General features: G+C 47.7%; 2 protein-coding genes across 9 annotated transcripts in view; one reads left to right on the forward strand and one right to left on the reverse strand.

Annotated features, from left to right (window-relative positions):
• LOC148145045 (uncharacterized) overlaps nucleotides 1-16,879 on the forward strand; it is a 103,293-nt gene that overhangs the window by 30,729 nt on the left and 55,685 nt on the right. The gene's annotated exons all lie outside the window — the stretch shown is intronic.
• Nucleotides 4,770-16,879, reverse strand: part of LOC148145048 (uncharacterized) — a 112,813-nt gene continuing 100,703 nt past the window's right edge. For 5 of the 8 annotated variants that reach the window (XM_087975517.1, XM_087975515.1, XM_087975518.1 and 2 more), the window contains exon 2: nucleotides 4,770-7,433. In XM_087975517.1, the coding sequence (XP_087831643.1) occupies nucleotides 5,395-7,035 (1,641 nt within the window). In that variant the 5' untranslated portion in view covers nucleotides 7,036-7,433 and the 3' untranslated portion in view covers nucleotides 4,770-5,394. Of the gene's footprint in view, nucleotides 7,434-9,925; nucleotides 9,987-10,343; nucleotides 10,550-14,047; nucleotides 14,067-16,879 lie in introns of those variants that run through there. The other 3 variants (XM_087975516.1, XM_087975514.1, XM_087975513.1) reach the window with 3 other exon arrangements.

Below are 16,879 nucleotides of genomic sequence, written 5' to 3' on the forward strand. Positions count from 1 at the left end.
GGAAGCACTAGCTTCTCCAGCGCTGCTCCTTCTGCCGGTGGCTGTGCTGCAGGATCATAAGACACAGAATTAATAGCAAAACATGAGACCATAAGACATAGGGGTGGACGTAACGCCATTTGGCCCATCGAGTCCACTCCGGCATTCAATCATGGCTGATGGGCATTTCAACTCCACTTACCCGCATTCTCCCCGTAGCCCTTAATTCCTTGTGACATCAAGAATTTATCAATTTCTGTCTTGAAGACATTTGGCGCCCCAGCCTCCACTGCACTCTGTGGCAATGTATTCCACAGGCCCACCACTCTGGCTGAAGAAATGTCTCCGCATTTGTGTTCTGAATTTACCCCCTCTAATTCTAAGGCTGTGTCCACGGGTCCTAGTCTCCTCGCCTAACGGAAACAATTTCTAGCGTCCACCCTCTCCAAGCCATGTATTATCTTGTAAGTTTCTATTAGATCTCCCCTTAATCTTCTAAACTTCAATGAATACAAACCCAGGATCCTCAGCCGTTCCTCATATATTAGACCTACCATTCCGGGGATCATCTGTCTGAATCTCCGCTGGACACGCTCCAGTGCCAGTATGTCCTTCCTGAGGTGTGGGGATCAAAACTGGACACAGTACTCCAAATGGGGCCTAACCAGAGCTTTATAAAGTCTCAGTAGCACAACAGTGCTTTTATATTCCAACCCTCTTGAGATAATTGACAACATTGCATTCGCCTTCTTAATTCCGGACTCAACCTGCATGTTTACCTTTAGAGAATCCTCAACTAGCACTCCCAGATCCCTCTGATCAGTTCACAGTGTCATGCAACCGGTGCAATATTTGGAACAAACCTGGACCGCTGCTGAGTCCTTCATCTTTTAGAATGGGTTGCAGGTTTCAGTTCATCAATATATAAATTCCAGAACTTTAGATCAGATTCCCTACAGTGTAGAAACAGGCCCTTCGGCCCAACAAGTTGACACCGACCCGCCAAAAAGCAAAACACCCAGCCCCATTCCCTGTCACCTAACACTACGGGGCAATTGAGCTTGGCCAATTCACCCTAACACGCACGTCTTTGGACTGTGGGAGGAAACCCTCGCAGACGTGTGGGGTGGGGGAATTTAACCTGGGGCTCTGGCGCTGTGAGGCAGCAGTGCTAACCACAAAAAAAGTGACATTTTCTGTTTTTCAGTGGCAGCTGCAGCCCAGGAGTGGAGAGTCACTGATTTGAGGTTTTAAATTTGAAGTCGGAGAGCAGAGGTTCCTGGGAAAGGAGGGACGACTTATTTTTATTTCCTTCCTGCTGTATCAGTCAGTGGGTACTGTTGAGGGGGGAAAACGACCTACCAGGCGTATGCACTGGAGCCCAGGTCTCTGGCAGAGAGCCTGTCCCTGTTGCACCAGAAGGGAAGGAGGGAAAGGAGGAGAGTGTTAGTCATTGGGGACTCAATAGTTAGAGGGTCAGATAGAAGGTGTGTTGGGAACGAACAAGACTCGCGGTTAGTGTGTTGCCTCCCAGGTGCCAGGGTGCGTGAAGTCTCGGATCGTATCTTTGGGGTCCTGAAGGGATAGGGTTTCCAACCCCAAGTCATGGTCCATGTAGGTACCAACAACATAGGTAGAAATGTGAGAAACAGAACTCACTCACAAATCAATTAGCCTGAGACAAAGCGTTGGAAACAAGAACAATTTATTACAGTCTTGCAAGTACCGGACGCTCCTGCAACCAAGCAGAAATGTGCGCCAAAACAGAGCCTGTTAGCTTTCTTGTTCAGTTTACAAGTTGTGGAATCACGCCTCCCTTTTCCCATCCTATCATAAGCCGATTACCTCACTTGTCAGTTATTTTCTTATCTGGCCATCCCACTGTCCTTGTCTGCATTCTTTGTTCCTTGTTTGTTACAGCTTGTTCTTTTGTCCACTTTCTCTAATCTTACGATAAGCTTTATTGTGAAATGCTACTGTTGCTTCTTTTTGTGGTCAACTACAACACTTTAAAGTTATTTCCTCGCATAAAACTACTTTCTTTAAAAGACTCTCTATATTCATTAAAGTCTTAGCCTTAAGTATGCGACATGCTACAAGAATTCCATGACCGTTTGTATAATGTTACACTACTTGGAGTTCTTTCATAGGCCTCTGCAGAGTTCGAGGGAGGGGGAAGAGGGGATTAGCAAAATTATTCTGGGTAGTAGTGAAAGGAACAGGGTGGTCATTATGGGGGACTTTAACTTCCCCAACATTGACTGGAAATGCTTTCACTCTAGTATGTCGTATGGATCAGTTTTTGTCCAGTGTGTGTGCAGGAGGGCTTTCTGACACAGTATGTCGAAGGGCCGACAAGAGGGGTGGTCACACTGGATCTGGTGCTTGGTAATGAACCAGGCCAGATGTTTGATTTAGTGGAAGGTGAGCACTTTGGAGAGAGTGACCATAATTCAGTTGGGTTTCATTTAAAGGGATAGGAACATGCCACAGGTCAAGGGTTATCGATGGGACAAGGGAAATTATAATGCAATTAGGCAAGACTTAAGATGCAGAGAATAGGGTAGCAAAATGCAGGGGATGGGAACAATTGAAATGTGGAGCTGGTTTAAGGAACAGATATTGTGTGCCCTTGATAGGTATGTCCCTGTCAGGCAGGGAGTGATAAGGTAAGGGAACCGTGGTTTACAACAGAAATTGCATCGCTTTACAAAGAAGGAGGAGGCTTATGTGTTGATGAGGTTCAGATGAGGCGATGGTTCAGATGAGGCGATGGAGAGTTACAGATCAGCTAGGAAGGATTTAAAGAGACAGTTAAGAGCAAAGAGAGGACATGAGCAGTCTTTAACAAATAGAATAAAGGCGAACCCTAAAGCTTTCTATAGGTATGTGAGGAATAAAAGGATGATTAGGGTAGGAAGAGGGCCAATAAAAGACAGAAGTAGGAAGTTGAGTGTGGGCCCTGTGGAGATTGGAGAGGTGTTAATGAATATCTCTCATCGGTCTTCACTCAGGAAAAGGAGAATATTGTCGAGGAGAAGAATGAGGTACGAGATATTAGACTCGAAAGGATCGAGGTTAGTTGCACACAGGTGTTATCAATTCTAGAAGGAGTGAAAATAGACAAGTGCCCTGGGCAGGATGGGATTTATCCGAGGATTCTCTGGGAAGCGAGGGAGGAGATAGCAGAGCCTTTGGTTTTGATATTTGAGTTGTCATTGTCTACAGGTTTAGTACCAGAGTGGAGAATTGCAAATGTTGTACCCTTGTTCAAGAAGGGCAGCAGAGATGACCCAGGTAATTATAGACCAGTGAGCCTTACTTCTGTTGAAGGAAAGCTTTTGGAAAAGAATCTTAGAGATAGGATTTATAATCATCTAGCAACCAACAATTTGTTTTCAGATAGTCAACATGGTTTCATCAAGAGCAGATCGTGTCTCACAAACCTCATTGCGTTTTTTGAGAAAGTGACCAAGCATGTAGATGAAGGTAGGGCAGTTGACGTGGTGTACATGGACCTCTGTAAAGCCTTTGATGAAGTTCCACATGGTATGCTGTTGGAGGAAATGCAGAGGCATAGGATTGAGGGTGATTTAACAGTTTGGATTACAAACTGGGCTTTCTGAAAGAAGTTAGCGAGTGGTGGTTTATGGAAAATATTCAGCCTGGAGTCCGGTTACTAGTGGTGTGCCACAAGGATCTGTTTTGGGACTACTGCGGTTTGTCGTTTTTTTAAATGGCTCAGACACAGGCATAGGTGGATGGATTAGTAAATTTGCAGACAAAACGAAAGTCGGTGGAGTACTGGACAGTTTGGAAGAATGTTACAGGTTGCAGAGGGACTTGGATAAACTGCAGAATTGGGCTGAGAGGTGGCAAATGGAGTTCAATGCAGCTAAATGTGAGGTGATTCACTTTGGGATGAATAACAGGAAGGCAGTGATCTTGGAGTCCATGTGCATAGATCCCCGAAAGTTGCCACTCAGGTGGATAGTGCTGTTAAGAAGGCATACGGTGTGTTAGGTTTCATTGGGTGGAGGGATTGAGTTCCGGAACTGCAATATCACACTGGAACTATACAAAACGCTGGAGCAGCCACACTTGGAACATTGTGTATAGTTCTGGTCCCCATATTTCAGGAAGGATGTGGGAAGCATTGGAAAAGGTGCAGAGGACCAGGTTGTTGCCTGGTCGGGAGGGAGGGTGTTATGAGGAAAGGCTGATAGACTTGGGTCTGTTCTCATTGGAAATAAGGCGGCTAAGGGGGGGATTTGATAGAGATATATAAGATGATCAGAGGATTAGATAGGGGAGACAGTGAAAGACTTTTTCCGAGGATAGTGACATCAGCTTCCCAAAGTGAATCACCTCACATTTAGCTGCATTGAACTCCATTTGCCACCTCTCAGTCCAATTCTGCAGTTTATCCAAGTCCCCCTGCAACCTGTACAAATTGAGGGGTGATAGATTTAAGACAGATGTCAGAGACAAGTTCTTTATGCAGAGAGTGGTAAGGGCGTGGAATGCCCTACCTGCGAAGGTAGTCAACTCAGCCACATTAGGAAGATTTAAACAATCCTTAGATAAGTGCATGGATGATTTTGCGATACTGTCGGGGAACGAACTGAGAATGGTTCACAGCTCGACGCAACATCGAGGGCCGAAGGGCCTGTTCTGCACTGTATTGTTCTATGTTCTAAACTTAGTGCAGGAGGCTGAACGAAATGAGCAGCTTTAAAACAAAAACCTCTTGGAGCTCAAAGCTTTCAATGAGAGTCTGAGCCCGGTGGTAAGTTCAGGTAACCTTTATTGCAACCCAACTTTGTTACAGCTTCAGTTCCCCCCAGCAAAGAGGCAGAGAAAAAGCAGTTGCTTTTTAAACAGCTCAAGGTCAAAGTACACACACCACACCTCCCCTCCCCGCCACCACACTTCCCCTCCTCACCACGCTCTCTTTACTATTGGCCAGCACCAAGTTGTCCCTTTGTAATCGGATCCTTGGTACAGCCGTAACCCGGGGGAAGTATTGCCTCACTCAGCAATTTCAACCCATACCCTGTGTCCAAGTCAGTTTCTCCCCGCTCATTTGCCAGGAAGGGGCAGTGTAGAGTCAACCAGACTGCTGTGGGTCTGGAGTCACGTGTAGGCCAGACCAGGTAAAGGGTGCAGCTGGAATGACTGAGTGAATCCTTTCCCACAATTGCGGTTCCCTTCCCTAACAAGGGAGAGAGATGGGGGCTTTCTCCACACCCCCTCCCCCAACCCCCTCCCTGAAACGGTCTCATCGTTAGATTCCGAACTCCACATTTCTGACCGAATACCAATTCTGCCATCTGTCGTGGCGGGATTCGAACCCGGGAGTCCCCGGAACCGGGTTGATAGTCCAATCGATAATGGCCCTTAGCCGTCACTCCTTCAATCTCCCTGCGATGGCACGTGAACTCGCTGGTGCTTCCGCAGGTGGGAGGAGTAGGTGAAGCCCTTCCCGCACTGAGAGCAGGTGAATGGCCTCTCCCCGGTGTGGATCCGCTGGTGCCTCAGCAGGTTGGAGGCCTGGGTAAAGCCCTTCCCGCACTCAGGGCAGCTGAAAGGCCTCTCCCCCGAGTGGATCCGCTGGTGGGTCTGGAGGTTGAAGGAGTGAGTGAAGCCCTTCCCGCACTGAGAGCAGGTGAACGGCCTCTCCCCCGTGTGGACACGCTGGTGGGTCTGGAGGGTGGAGGAGCGGGTGAAGCCCTTCCCACACACAGGGCAGCTGAAGGGCCTCTCCCCCGTGTGGACACGCCAGTGGCTCCGCAGGGTGGAGGAGCAGGTGAAGCCCTTCCCGCACTGAGAGCAGGTGAACGGCCTCTCCCCAGTGTGGACACGCCGGTGGGTCTGGAGGGTGGAGGAGCAGATGAAGCCCTTCCCACACTCTGGGCAGCTGAAGGGCCTCTCCCCCGTGTGGACAAGCTGGTGGGTCAGCAGGGTGGAGACCTGGGTAAAGGCCTTCCTGCACACGGGGCAGCTGAAGGGCCTCTCTCCCGTGTGGACCCGCTGGTGGGTCTGGAGGTGGGAGGAGCAGGTGAAGCGCTTCCCGCACTCTGGGCAGCTGAAGGGCCTCTCCCCCGTGTGGATCCGCTGGTGGCTCTGCAGGTTGGAGGAGCAGGTGAAGCCCTTCCCACACTGAGAGCAGGTGAAGGGCCTCTCTCCGGTGTGGACACGCTGGTGGGTCAGCAGGGAGGAAGATGTGCTGAAGGCCTTCCCGCACTCGGGGCAGCTGAAGGGCCTCTCCCCTGTGTGGACCCGTTGGTGCTTCCGCAGTTTGGAGGAGGAGGTGAAGCCCTTCCCGCACTGAGAGCAGGTGAACGGCCTCTCCCCGGTGTGGACACGCCGGTGGGTCAGCAGGATGGAGGATGTGCTGAAGGCCTTCCCGCACTCGGGGCAGCTGAAGGGCCTCTCCCCCGAGTGGATCCACTGGTGGCTCCGCAGGTTGGAGGAGCAGGTGAAGCCCTTCCCGCACTGAGAGCAGGTGAACGGCCTCTCTCCCATGTGGACATGCTGGTGGGTCAGCAAGGAGGAAGATGTGCTGAAGGCTTTCCCGCAATCGGGGCAGCTGAAGGGCCTCTCCCCCGAGTGGATCCGCTGGTGGCTCCGCAGGTAGGAGGAGCAGGTGAAGCCCTTCCCGCACTGAGAGCAGGTGAACGGCCTCTCCCCGGTGTGGATACGCCGGTGGGTCAGCAGGGAGGAAGATGTGCTGAAGGCCTTCCCGCACTCAGTGCAGCTGAAGGGCCTCTCCCTGGTGTGGATACGCTGGTGCTTCCGCAGTTTGGAGGAGGAGGTGAAGCCCTTCCCGCACTGAGAGCAGGTGAACGGCCTCTCCCCGGTGTGGATACGCTGGTGGGTCAGCAGGTGGGAGGAATATCTGAAGGCCTTCCCGCAGTCGGTGCAGGGGAATGGCCTCTCCACGGTGTGACTGCGCCGATGCGTCTCCAGGACAGACGGGACACGGAAGCCTTTCCCACTGTCGCCACACTTCCACGGTTCCTCCACAGGGCGGGATTCCTCAGGTTTCTCCATGGCCACAGCTTCAGCTGCACACAGACACGTGTAGAGCCCTCCCTGCCGTGAAATCCCCTTTCCAGGCCGGATAGCTGTTTCAGGCTCCACGCACAGTGCACTGCAACAGTGGGGTCTCTCGTCCAGTCCCACTGATGCTGAAAACGTCCTCAAACAGGAACCAAAAAGCGTTGATCCCTCTCACAGAAATCACAGTCAAAAACCGTTGTGGTCCCGATGGATTGAGTGACTGTCAGACATTGACATCAAAGTGAGGACTGCAGACGCTGAAGAGTCAGTCGAAAAACGTGGCGCTGAAAAAGTACACCAGGTCAGGCAGCATCCGAGGAGCAGGAGAGTCAATGTTTCGGGCATAAGCCCTTCATCTGTTGATTTTGAAACTTCAGTCTTCAAATACTCTGCAAAAAGAGATTACAAAAGTCATCACTATCAGTGCAGGGTAGAAATTCAGAACAAGCAATTCTACTTTCTGTGGAATATTCTTTTGTTGTTCCACAAAATTGAAAGCACCATCCCACTCTCTCTCCCCCTCTGTTCTCACTCCGCTCTAACTAATTCCCCTGAAGGTGCTGATTCAGGATCTTACAGGGGCAGAAAAAGCAAAAACATCAAGACTGACATCTCTCTGAATTTGGGATACCTCCACCTGAAAGTTAATATCTTTCACAACACTGGGATCCTGCTGAGAGTGAGCAGGTCTGATTTTGGGAAGCAAAAAAAAAAGTGTCAATTCAGGGTGAACCTGCAATGCAGCTTCTTGAGGAAGGACCAGACACAAAATGGTTAACGACCCCGAGAAGGTGGGAGCAAAATGAGACATCAAGGCATTAACACCAAAACACTTCAGTCAAACTATTCTGCTTCCCAGTCAGGGCAAAACATGCTCTGAAAGTCCAACCTTCACAACCACACTTCTGCTTTCACTGAAGACAATTAGAGTCACACAGCACAGAAACAGACCCTTTGGCCCAACCTGCCCAAGGTCACCCAAGGCTGGAATCGAACCTGGGACCCTGGTGCTGTGAGGCAGCAGTGCTAACCACTGAGCCACCGTGCCACCCTAGTCTAAGTCAAAAATGTATGAGGACCTTGCGGGATCTGATTGGTTGTTACTATGTGATCATGCTCAATGTCTGACTTTAAACAATGGACATAAGTTCTATCCAAACTCTAAAAGTCGGCGGATTATTTTGGCACTCGAGGAGTACTCATCGGTGGCCCAGAGGTTAGCACTGCTGCCTCACAGCACCAGGGTCCCAGGTTCGATTCCAGCCTTGGGGGGCTGGCTGTGTGGAGTTTGCACATTCTCCCCATGTCTGCGTGGGTTTCCTCCCACAATCCAAAGATGTGCAGATGTGGTGAATTGGCCATGCTAAACTGCCCATAATGTTAGGTGCATTAGTCAGAGGGAGATGGGTCTAGGTGGGCTACTCTTCAGAGGATCGGTGTGGACTGGTTGGGCCAAAGGGCCTGTTTCCACATTGTTGGGAATCTAATCTAATCTCATCCTTCTGGGCTGATCAGAGTCTACCATCCGGGCCATATCAAAGAATAAAGTATTGCTTGTATGATTGACAAAGTCACTTCCAGGTGTGTTTATTGACCAATCCAAGAAATCCAAAGATCCAGACAGCAGTCCAGATCAGAACAACCAGATAGGAAATGGTTAATGTCCCCAGGATGTGGGGAGCAAAATAAGACACCAAGGCGTTAACACCAACACCAGGGAAAAACTGAACATACAGATGTGACAAACATTCGTAGCAAGCCAGAATCACAGATGTACAGCACAGAAACAGTCCCTTCAGTCCATGCTGACCAGATATCCTAAATCAATCTTGTCCCATTTGCAAGCACTTGGCCCATGTCCCTCTAAATGTTTCCCAACATATACCCATCCAGATACCTTTTAAAGGTTGTAATTGTACCAGGAGCCATCACTTCCTCTGGCAGCTCATTCTTTACACACACCACCCTCTGTGTATAGGGGTTGCCCCTTAGGTTTCTTTTAAATCTCACCCTAAACCTATGAGCAATCCCAGATCAAAGATCTTGTCTATTTACCCTCGCCAGCCCCCACATTATTTTATACAAGGTTGTAGGGTCACCCCTGTGAGATATAGTTAAAGCAGTGTTACTTCTGCAACCATAATTGCTTCTGCGAGGTAAATGAACTAACGCCAGTGTATAATTGTTTCAGCCAAGAGTGGAGTTAACAAGAATGAAAACTATGTGAAGGAAATATATAATTGCTTTAGTATTAGCTAAAATGTGCATACATGAAGTGTGCCTGCAAACAATGATGGATGTTACAGGCAAACAGATAAGGTGCTTTGAGGGGAGGGGATGTAGGTTAAGCTAGACATGCTCGTACAAACAGTTATAAGCATCTGTTTCCTGCTTCTGCAAAAACAAAAAAAAACACAATCAAGGAGGTCAGAAGGCTCAGTGTCGGCGAAAAATGGGAGGAAATGTTGCTTTCGCAAACAAGGAAGCAGCTGGCAGTGAAAGAGGATATACGCTAACACTTTGTTCACGCACAAGGCCGGATAAGGCAAGAAATAGACAAGAGTAATGGGCGCCACCGCGAAAGAATGGAGAGACAAACCGATCTTTTGAGGATCAGCTTGGAACATCGGGAGGGGGTGGAGGAGGAATGTGAATGAGGGAAAGAAGCTGAATGTGCTGGAGCAAGGTGGTAGAAGAACAGAGGATGTAAAACCGGCTTGAAGCTGCAATGAGGAATATTGCATGTGCTGTACTTGTACCTGTTGCAGTTACTGGTGGGAATTGGTTGCATTTTAAACATCAAAACAGGAGATATCCAGCCCCCCCCCTTCCCAAACTCTATCCTTCAGTCCCTCCTCACCCGGGTAACTAAGACACATACCTGAGTTTCCGGAGGCTGCTCCCTCCCTGCATTCACTCCAGTTGCTACAAGTGACCAATTTACCCTCCTCCCATCTCTGCCTCCCTCCCAGGATGAAGAGTCGGCCAGAGGGCGGGAGATTCACTTTGAAACTGACAGGGCCACTTCCGCCTTGTGACGTCACAAAGAAACTAGGGGCGGGGCGAGGAATAGTGACGGTTTAGGGGCGGGGCATGGCTAACAGCGGGACGCCGCACTGCGCATGCGCTGCAGCACACGGGGAGGACGACACACTTTCCAAAAAAACCCCTCCCTTCAGAGAATCCCCACAGTGTGGAAGCAGGCCACTCGGCCTCACCGACCCTCCCAAGGGTCACCCACCCACACCCATTCCCCTATCCCCATTGCTCTTCATTTATCCCTGAGTCATGCACCTTACCTGCATATTAAACCTAATTTAGCATGGGGAAAAACAATGACTGCAGATGCTGCAAACCGGATTTTGGATTACTGGTGCTGGAAAAGCACAGCAGTTCAGGCAGCATCCGAGGATCAGCAAAATCGACATTTCGGGCAAAAGCCCTTCATCAGGAATAAAGCAGAGCCAATCCACCCTAACCTGCACAACCCTGGGCACTATGGGTAATTTAGCACGGCCAATCCACCCTAACCTGCACAACCCTGGGCACTATGGGTAATTTAGCACAGCCAATCCAATCTAACCTGCACATCCCTGGGCACTATGGGTAATTTAGCACGGCCAATCCACCCTAACCTGCACAACCCTGGGCACTATGGGTAATTTAGCACAGCCAATCCAATCTAACCTGCACATCCCTGGGCACTATGGGTAATTTAGCATGGCCAATCCACCCTAACCTGCACATCCCTGGGCACTATGGGTAATTTAGCACAGCCAATCCACCCTAACCTGCACATCCCTGGGCACTATGGGTAATTTAGCATAGCCAATCCACCCTAATTCAACATGGCCAATCCACTTTTGATTAGAGTGGTGGTGGAAAAGCTCAGCAATTCAGGCAGCATCCGAGGAGCAGGAAAATCTTTGTTTCGGGCAAAAGCCCTTCATGAGGAATAGAGGCAGAGTGCCTGCAGGGTTCAGATCCGAACTCTGCTGGTTTAAAGGTGGTCCGGAGTCTGTGTAGGATGAGTTGGTTACAGAGGCAGGCACCAAGGAAACAAACGTGGCTATGGTAGCGAGTCTGTTTGAGGACATGGTCAAAGAGCCTCAGGGCAGAGGAAACGTGTTGGGAGTTGCAGTGGGAGAGGGATTCCTTGAGATTCTTGTAGAGAGAGGAGGAAAACTTCTTCAAGGCAGGCATCCTTGCAAGAGGATTCACTGTAGGGTTAAAATCAACTAGGTAAAAACAAGGACTGCAGATACTAGAAACCAGATTCTAGAATCACACAACTCCAGGTTGGAGTCCAACAGGCTTCTTTGGAAGCAGCAACTTTTGGAGTGCTGCCTCTTCATCAGGTGGTTGTGGAGGATAAGATCCTAAGACACAATTTAGAGCAAAACAGTCCAGTGTCCTGCCACTGAAATGGTATATTGAACTAATCTGGATTGTTCAGTCTTCCACCTTTTCAAATAGGTTACAGGTCTCATTACAATGTAAATCACAGAACATCTTGTTGTCACCTTCTCAAGATAACAAGGTTTTATAGCAAAAGCTCAAGCCATGATTAAATGGCGGAGTGGACTCGATGGGCTGAATGGCCTTACTTCTGCTCCTATGTCTTATGGTCTTATCTCAGCTCAGACAATGCATTAAAGGTGTGAGGTCAGAGTCTGCCTGTATCCCAATCTTGAGTCAGACTGGTTCTGTTTCAAGTCGAATTTACAAACTATTACATGTATTGACTGCCTGCAGAGTTTTCCTTTAAAAAATGCACATAGAATGTATCTGCAAATATACATCTCTCCCCCCCCCCCCCCCCCCACACACACACACACAGACACAAACACACACGCACAAGTTTGTTGGGTGAATTTGTACTTGCAGAATTATGTCTTACTTTGCTCAAAAACTGCATGAATCCATTTAAGATTCTGTAAGTCAGTGGCACAGACAGTCTCACACAGGGGAGCTCACACCTTCAATACATTATCTGGGCTGACGCGACACCAATTGGTAAAGTTCACTTGAGGATTTAACTATTTCAAAAGGTTTTGCGATTTACATTTGAAAGAACTGAAACTATCATGGACATTCGAGCAGATGAGAGACTTAAAATAATATATCCGGGTCTTTTTTAATATATAATTTCAGTTACATCACACTATAAACTGTTGTAATAAATTCTGTCTTACAATCTTATATTCCACAATCCCCTGATGAAGGAGCTGCACTCCGAAAGTTAGTGCTTCCAATTAAACTTGTTGGACAGAATTTCTCAAGTAGGGCACCATAAGAATCCTGGGAGACTGCTATTTCCTGTTTACTTCATAATGAACAAACATTAAGCACGATCACCTATTTATTTCTCATTTTGTTTCATTTTTCTTGTTTAATTCCCTGCGATGATGTGGGAGAATTATTAGATTTGGGTCAGCCATTTGGTCACATATTAAAGCCTGGAAACCATTTTGAATCTCAGCTTAGTGCCTGCTTGTTCAAGTTTGTGTTTCCCAGGCTCAGCGGAGACGGTTGGCCTTGCAGCTGTGCTGCTTCCTGATAAACAAATTCTTTCCTGACATGGGGCTTTATTTCCATCCCCCACAGTTGGCGAGTCAGGCAGGAGATACCCTGGTCCTGCCAGGTCACCGGTCGATATCCTTTGAGAGATGAAATATAGAGGGTGATTGCTGCTTTTGTTGTGTCCAAAATAAAGAGGAAAGCTGGCCAGGGACAAAAGTGCTGTTCGAAATGTTGATACAATTCTCCCTACTCAGCCACAAGATACCAGTGAGAGAACTCAACAGGGTCCTAGCGTCTGGACGTAATACTGCTGAAAGTTAGTAATAATGAATTTGCTTACCCCAGGGTTACGAGAGGTGAAACCCTATTTGAATGAATTTGGCATACAGGACACATTGGGCAACTATTAAAGACTCTGTTGTATTTCCCTGGGTTATGGACTCATGCAGAGACACATACAAATTGTATTGAAAAGTGTTCGATTTGCAAATGGAACAAAGGAGAGGTATATAGAGTTTGCCCACTTGGTTAAGCAGCAATGTGTCACAGCCAGGATTTGTGAGGCTCAACTCCCTAACTTGGGCTGCTCTGGAATGGGAGTGCCTCATTAGCCTTGGAAGGAAGGAAGGAAGGAATAAAGAAAAGCTGACAAACTGATATGAAGCAAGTTAGAAAATGTTACAGAGAGACACACACAGGCAGACGTTTGCAGGAAAGTTAACACTTCATAATCTGGTTTCAATGCACATTAGCCTGGGTATGGTACTGATATCACAGGGGTCTCAAAAAGGGTACTCCCTCAATACTCAAACCAAAACATGGGTGCCCCCTGCTGGACTGGTTTGTGTTCATTCTTTGCTGCTGCATATTTCAGTTGATGATGTACATTATTGTTAACACTCACAAACCTGGTGGCACCCAGATTTTCGGAAAGCAGCTAGGAAAAGATCTGAAGCATGTTTAATTTGTAAACAAACAAGGTGCATACTCGAAGAGGGATGCCCTGTGTTTGTTAACCACCTCCTTGCTTGGTCGGCCTTTTTAAATTGTCTACAACTTGCTTGTATAGAATCACCTCGCTTACATTGTTATGAACATTGTCTAATAAGAGTAGATGTATTTAGTAGCTGAATCAAAACCATCCCAATGACTGAAACAGCTGACACTGGATTGTTGGACAAGTGGGAAATATTTGCAGTTAACCAAAGCACTTCAAAGTTTACAGTCACGGGTACGTCAAGCTGAAGAATTAGGACCGGGGCATATTGGAGCCTGCTTCCTCGGGCAGAGAGTTCTGCAGATACACTACTCTCTGGGAAAAGCAGCAGCCCTCACTTCCTCCTCCTCATCTCTGTCCTAAACCTACTCCCCCAAAGCTTGGGGCCTAGTCTCAGCCACCAGAAGTGACTGGATAGGGTAGGGCTTCATCCTCTCAGTGCAATGAATTCCCACTTTCCACCAAAATCCCGGATGTACTCACTTAGTTGCTTGCTGTCTCACAAATGAAAGATTTCATTGTAACTTCTTCCGGTCCCAGGAAGGGCAAAGCATCTTTGAAAGCTGCTCTGAAAGCCCTGTCTTCACAACCACACTTCTGCTTTCACCGAAGACAGTTGGAGTCATACATGGAAATGTGTTGCTGGAGAAGCGCAGCAGGTCAGGCAGCATCTAGGGAACAGGAGAATCGACGTTTCGGGCATTAGCCCTTCTTCAGTTGGAGTCATACACCACACAAACAGATCCTTCAGCCCAACTCGTCTATGCCAACCATATATCCAGAATCAATCTATTCCATTTGCCAGTATGTGGCCCATATTCCTCAAAACCCTTCCTATTCATGTACCCATCCAGATGCAGAGGGATGTGGGCCAAATGCTAGCAAATGGGACTAGATTAATTTTGGATATCTGGTCGGCATGGACGAGTTGTACCAAATGGGCTGTTCCCATGCTGTATGACTCTAATCTTCTTTGGTGAAAGCAGAGGTGTGATTGTGAAGGCTGAAGTTTAAGAGCAGCTTTCAGAGATGTTTTGCCCTTAATGGGAGCAGAAGTTACAATGAAATCTTGCATTTGTGAGACAGCAACTGAGTGAGTAAGTTAAGTCCATCCGGGATTTTGATGGAAGGTGGGAATTTGTTGCACTGTGGGGATGAAGCCCTACCCTATCGAGTCATTTCTGTTGCTGGATGAGACCAGGCCTCAAGATTAGGAGAAGCAGATTTAGGACCGAGATGAGGAGGAACTGCTTTTCCCAGAGAGTAGTGAATCTATGGAATTCTCTGCCCATGGAAGCAGTAGAGGCATTTTAACTAAGAGAGACCTTTGAGGGCAGATTCATAGCTCCTTGAAAGTGGAATCACAGGTCGATAGGATAGTGAAGATGGCGTTTGGTATGCTTTCTTTTATTGGTCAGATTATTGAGTACAGGAGTCAAGAGGTCATGTTGTGACTGGACAGGACATTGGTTAGGCCACTGTTGGAATATTGCGTGCAATTCTGGTCTCCTTCATATCGGAAAGATGTTATGAAACTTGAAAGGGTTCAGAAATGATGTACAAGGATGTTGCCAGGGTTGGAGGATCTGAGCTACAGGGAGAGACTGAATAGGCTGGGACTGTTTTCCCTGGAGCGTCAGAGGCTGAAGGGTGACCGTACTGAGGTTTATAAAATCATAAAGGGGCATGGATAGGATAAATAGACAAAATCTTTTCCCTGGGGTGGGCAGTCCAGAACTAGAGGGCATAGGTTTAGGGTGAGAAGGGAAAGATGTGAGAAGGGAAAGATATGAGAAGGGGCAACTTTTTCACACAGAGGCTGGTGTGTGTATGGAATGACCTGCCAGAGGAAGTTGTGGAGACTGGTGCAATTGCAACATTTAAGAGGCATTTGGATGGGTATATGAATAGGAAGGGTTTGGAGAGATATTGTTTGGGTGCTGGCAGGTGGGACAAGATTGGGTTGGGATATCTGGTCGGCATGGGACGGGTTGGACCAAAGGGTCTGTTTCCATGCTGTACATCGCTATGACTCTAAACTCAATACACAGTTGAATGGGTATTTGCAATGGTAGGGGAATGAAGGGTAGTTGGGACAATGCAGGGAGGAGGAGCTGAGTTGATGGATAGATCAGCCATGATTTTAATGAATGGTGGAGCAGGCTGGATGGGCCAAATGGCCAACTCCTGCTTCTATTACTATGAAACTATAACCCTGCATTTCCCATGGCTAACCCACCTAACCTACACGTCCCTGGACATTCTGGGCAATTTAGCATGGCCAATCCAAATCAAGGCCAGTCAGCAGTATAGTGATGTGGAAAATGAACATCAGAGAGTGATAGAAAGGGACAAGGGGAGTAAATGTACCAGCAATCAAAACTGGATTTTAAAGGTCACAAAAATTGAAACTAAAAACAGTGTGTCTGAATGTGTGCTGCATTGTAACAAAAGTGAATGAGTTGACTGCACACATTGAAGAGAATAATTATGATCCGAGACTCCTTACAGAGACATGGCTTCAGGATGGCAAGGATTGGATCCTGAATATCAAGGGGATAGTCAGATGGGAAGCTCGGTAAAGGTAGAGGGTTGGCACTGCTAATCAAAGCACTGATCACAGGGTAGTCTGGTGTCACCTCGGATTTCAGGTCCTGATTTCTCTGTCCTCTGTTGATCTCCCTGTACCCTATTACCCCTTCTGGATCAATAAAACATTCAGTAATCATGCCCCAACCCACAATCTCCCAGCCTGTCAACCATCCAGGCACAGAGTGTAGTCATAACAGGGAATTAAACAAGAAAAATGAAACAAAATTAAAAATAAATAGGTGCTTATGCTTAATGTTTGTTCATTCAGAAGTAAACCAGAAATTAGGGCTCTCCCAGGATTCTCATGGTGCCCTACTTGGGGAATTTTGTCTCCCTTCCATCTAACTATTAGCACCCAGCTATGATTTACAACAATATTTACAACAGAAGTAAGGCACCTGTTCTCAAATAGGCAGAGATATACTGATGTAGATTTTTGTTTCTCTTTCGTGCAAACACACACACACATCCATGGGGGTGAATTTGTATGTGCAGGTTCGGGGGGATTGGCTATGCCAAATTACCCATAGTGCCCAGGGATGTGCAGGTTGGGGGGGGGGGGGGAATTGGCTATGCCAAATTACCCATAGTGCCCAGGCACGTGCAGGTTAGGGTGGATTGGCCATGCTGAATTATTTAGTGCCCAGGGATGTGCAGGTTAGACGGGGTAAATGGCGAGCAACAGGTGAAGGCGAATGGGTGTGGGTGGGTTAACCTTCAGAG

This window comes from Chiloscyllium plagiosum, unplaced genomic scaffold (assembly GCF_037043375.1).
Source record: "Chiloscyllium plagiosum isolate Xiang-an unplaced genomic scaffold, Cpla_swu_hap1 HiC_scaffold_27, whole genome shotgun sequence".
NCBI classification, from domain to species: domain Eukaryota; kingdom Metazoa; phylum Chordata; class Chondrichthyes; order Orectolobiformes; family Hemiscylliidae; genus Chiloscyllium; species Chiloscyllium plagiosum.